The following is a 3,080-nucleotide window of genomic DNA, read 5'->3' on the forward strand; positions in this document are numbered from 1 at the left end:
ATTAATAGAAAATATTGGGTGCGACCAATTAATATAAGACGTCCCATTCAAGGAGATTTTGATCATTTATTACAAGAAATGAAAACTGATCCTTATATGTTCTTCAGATATACCAGAATGTCCGTAAATGTTTTCAATCACTTATTAGAAATAATGAAACCATTCTTAACCAAAAAGAGTCATCGTGCCTTAGTACCAGAGCAACGTCTTGCTTTAACTTTAAGGTTTGTATCTCTTTTAATAACTATAATGTATATTAAAAGAAGTGTTAACATACTGATTTAGTCGATCTGTGTTCATTATTATAGATATCTCGCCACAGGAAATCAAATCTTGTCTATTGCGTTAGCATACAGAATTGGAGAATCTACAGCGAGAAATGTAATTAAGGAAACTTGTGCTATGATCATAAAAGTATTGTCACCGATATATCTCCAAGCCCCTACCGAAGAACAATGGCTAAAAATAATTGAAGGCTTTTATAGGAAATGGAACTTTCCAAATTGCTGCGGAGCAATAGACGGGAAACATATTCAAATACAAGCACCGCCAAATTCTGGAAGTCTGTTTTATAATTATAAGAAAACATTTAGTATTGTTTTGATGGCAGCATGTGATAGTGACTACAAATTTACGTTGATAGACTGCGGATCATATGGTAGTAGTAATGATGCAGGGATATTTTCAAGGTCCGATTTTAATAAAGCTTTAGTCAATGGCAATTTACATCTACCACGAGGCGAAAGCATCTTACCCGGAAGTGATAAAAAGTCACCATGTTTTTTTGTCGCGGATGAAGCATTCCATTTATCTACAAATCTAATGAGACCATATTCTGGACGAAATTTGGAATCAAAAAAAAGAATCTTCAACTACAGATTATCACGAGCCCGAAGAGTTATCGAAAATAGTTTTGGAATTCTGGTATCAAGATGGCGAATATTTAGAAAACCCATTTGTATGCACCCAAAAACTGTAGACACAATAGTAATGGCGACAATATGTTTGCATAATTTTTTGAAAACAATAAATGATTTAACGTCAATGAAAAACAGAATATACTGTCCACCCAACTTCGTAGACACAGAGCAAGAAGATGGAAGTATTGTTTCTGGAGCATGGCGAAATGAATATAGTACAGCTGTTCAGTGTATCAGATCGAGTACAGCTCACCGATCGACGATTGAAGCATATAAACAACGGGATATTATTGCAGATTATTTTTTGAGTGCTGTTGGTGAAGTTCCATGGCAGTACTCTTACATTCGTAGAGGCTTACATTGTCCCGATATGGAGTAAAGAATTAATATTATGTTTGTTTTTTTTATTTAGAATAAGGAAAATTTTTCATATATATGTATTAATATTTTTTACTATTTTTATAATCCTTGGCGCTTTTTTCAAGTTCTTAAAATAGAGAATATTAATTAATGTTATGAATCATATTCTAAATAATTCGCAGAAATTTAAAATATTAATTATATTTGCTAACAATTTTGTTTCTGACCCAATTATATATTTTAGAAAAAAATGTAAAATTAATCTTAAATATTTTAACTTTTACATATGTTTGGTTTGTATAATAGAAGAATATCATACACTTACTGTATGTAGAATTTACACAGAGTTTACCACTTTTCAATTAATTCTTCATAGTACAAGTACGATTGAATACGATTGAATATGATTTAATAGTTAGAATATTATTCGAAAATGTACCAAAAATATTTTATGTTACCAAATTATTTACGGATTGTAATAGAATTTAATTATAATATATTTAATTATAAATAAAATACATAAATATATATAAATGCGCTTTGAAATAAAAAATACCTTTTTAATAAATTTCCATATAATTTATTTTTATAACTTGATTTAACTCTTCTAAGTAATAGATAGATATACATAAGGATGAGTCTTCAATCTCAACAAATAAAACATAAATATCTTACATTTAAAACATAAATATCTTACATAATTATCTTATCTAGACGCTAAATGTAATGAAAGTAAAAAAATATACGAATTATAAAAGACATGAAACAAAAAATTTATCTTGGGCGCCAAATTATCACATAATAAATCATGAAAAAAATAAAATATAAATATCTTACATTTAAAACATAAATGTCTTAGACGCTAAATGTAATGAAATAAAATATATGAATTATAAAAGACGTGAAACAAAAAATTTATCTTGGGCGCCAAATTATCACATAATAAATCATGAAAAAAATAAAATATAAATATCTTACATTTAAAACATAAATGTCTTAGACGCTAAATGTAATGAAATAAAATATATGAATTATAAAAGACGTGAAACAAAAAATTTATCTTGGGCGCCAAATTATCACATAATAAATCATGAAAAAAATAAAATATAAATATCTTACATTTAAAACATAAATGTCTTAGACGCTAAATGTAATGAAATAAAATATATGAATTATAAAAGACGTGAAACAAAAATTTATCTTAGGCGCCAAATTATCACATAATAAATCATGAAAAAAAACAAGTATCACATTAAACATAACATTCAAATAACTGAAATTATTGTATACATGGTTTCCATAAAATCTCTGCAATTGCTTGTTTTCGTTTACATTTTTCCGGCTCAGGTATTTTTTCTAATTCTATTGCTACTAGTAAACCAAAGCTTTTCTCTGGTGTTAAATTATTTAAATTCCAATCAGTGTGATTATTGTTAGTAGGACACGGTGGATTAACAAGCCGGTTTTGAAGAGTATTACTCAGAGATACAATGGACGATTCCAAGTGTGAGATATTTTTATTTTTTATTTTACCTAAAGAATTGCGAGATTCGCTTCGGAGTGATGATGATCGATCAGATGAGACTGTTTCAATTGCATTGATCTCTTGTGAGGTGTTAGGCGGATCTACCGCATTCTGTACAGTTTGAAATTTTCGGAATGGTGGTAATGATCGATCAGATGAGCCTGTTTCAATAGCATTGATCTCTTGTAAAGTGCTAGAACGATCTACCGCATTCTGTACAGTTTGAAATCTTCGGAATGGTGGTAATGATCGATCAGATGAGCCTGTTTCAATAG

The 3,080-nt window shown here is 28.9% G+C and overlaps 1 protein-coding gene across 1 annotated transcript; it reads left to right on the forward strand.

The window, feature by feature from the left end:
- LOC112638008 lies at window positions 1-1,026 on the forward strand. The gene is made up of 3 exons (XM_025408855.1): window positions 1-224; window positions 309-414; window positions 486-1,026. The coding sequence occupies exons 1-3, from the start codon at window positions 79-81 to the stop codon at window positions 573-575; spliced, it is 342 nt and encodes a 113-aa protein (XP_025264640.1). The 5' UTR covers window positions 1-78; the 3' UTR covers window positions 576-1,026.
- The last annotated feature ends 2,054 nt before the right edge of the window (window positions 1,027-3,080 follow it).

The sequence above is a fragment of the Camponotus floridanus genome, unplaced genomic scaffold (assembly GCF_003227725.1).
Source record: "Camponotus floridanus strain SB8 unplaced genomic scaffold, Cflo_v7.5 scaffold235, whole genome shotgun sequence".
Classification (NCBI taxonomy): Eukaryota; Metazoa; Arthropoda; class Insecta; order Hymenoptera; family Formicidae; genus Camponotus; species Camponotus floridanus.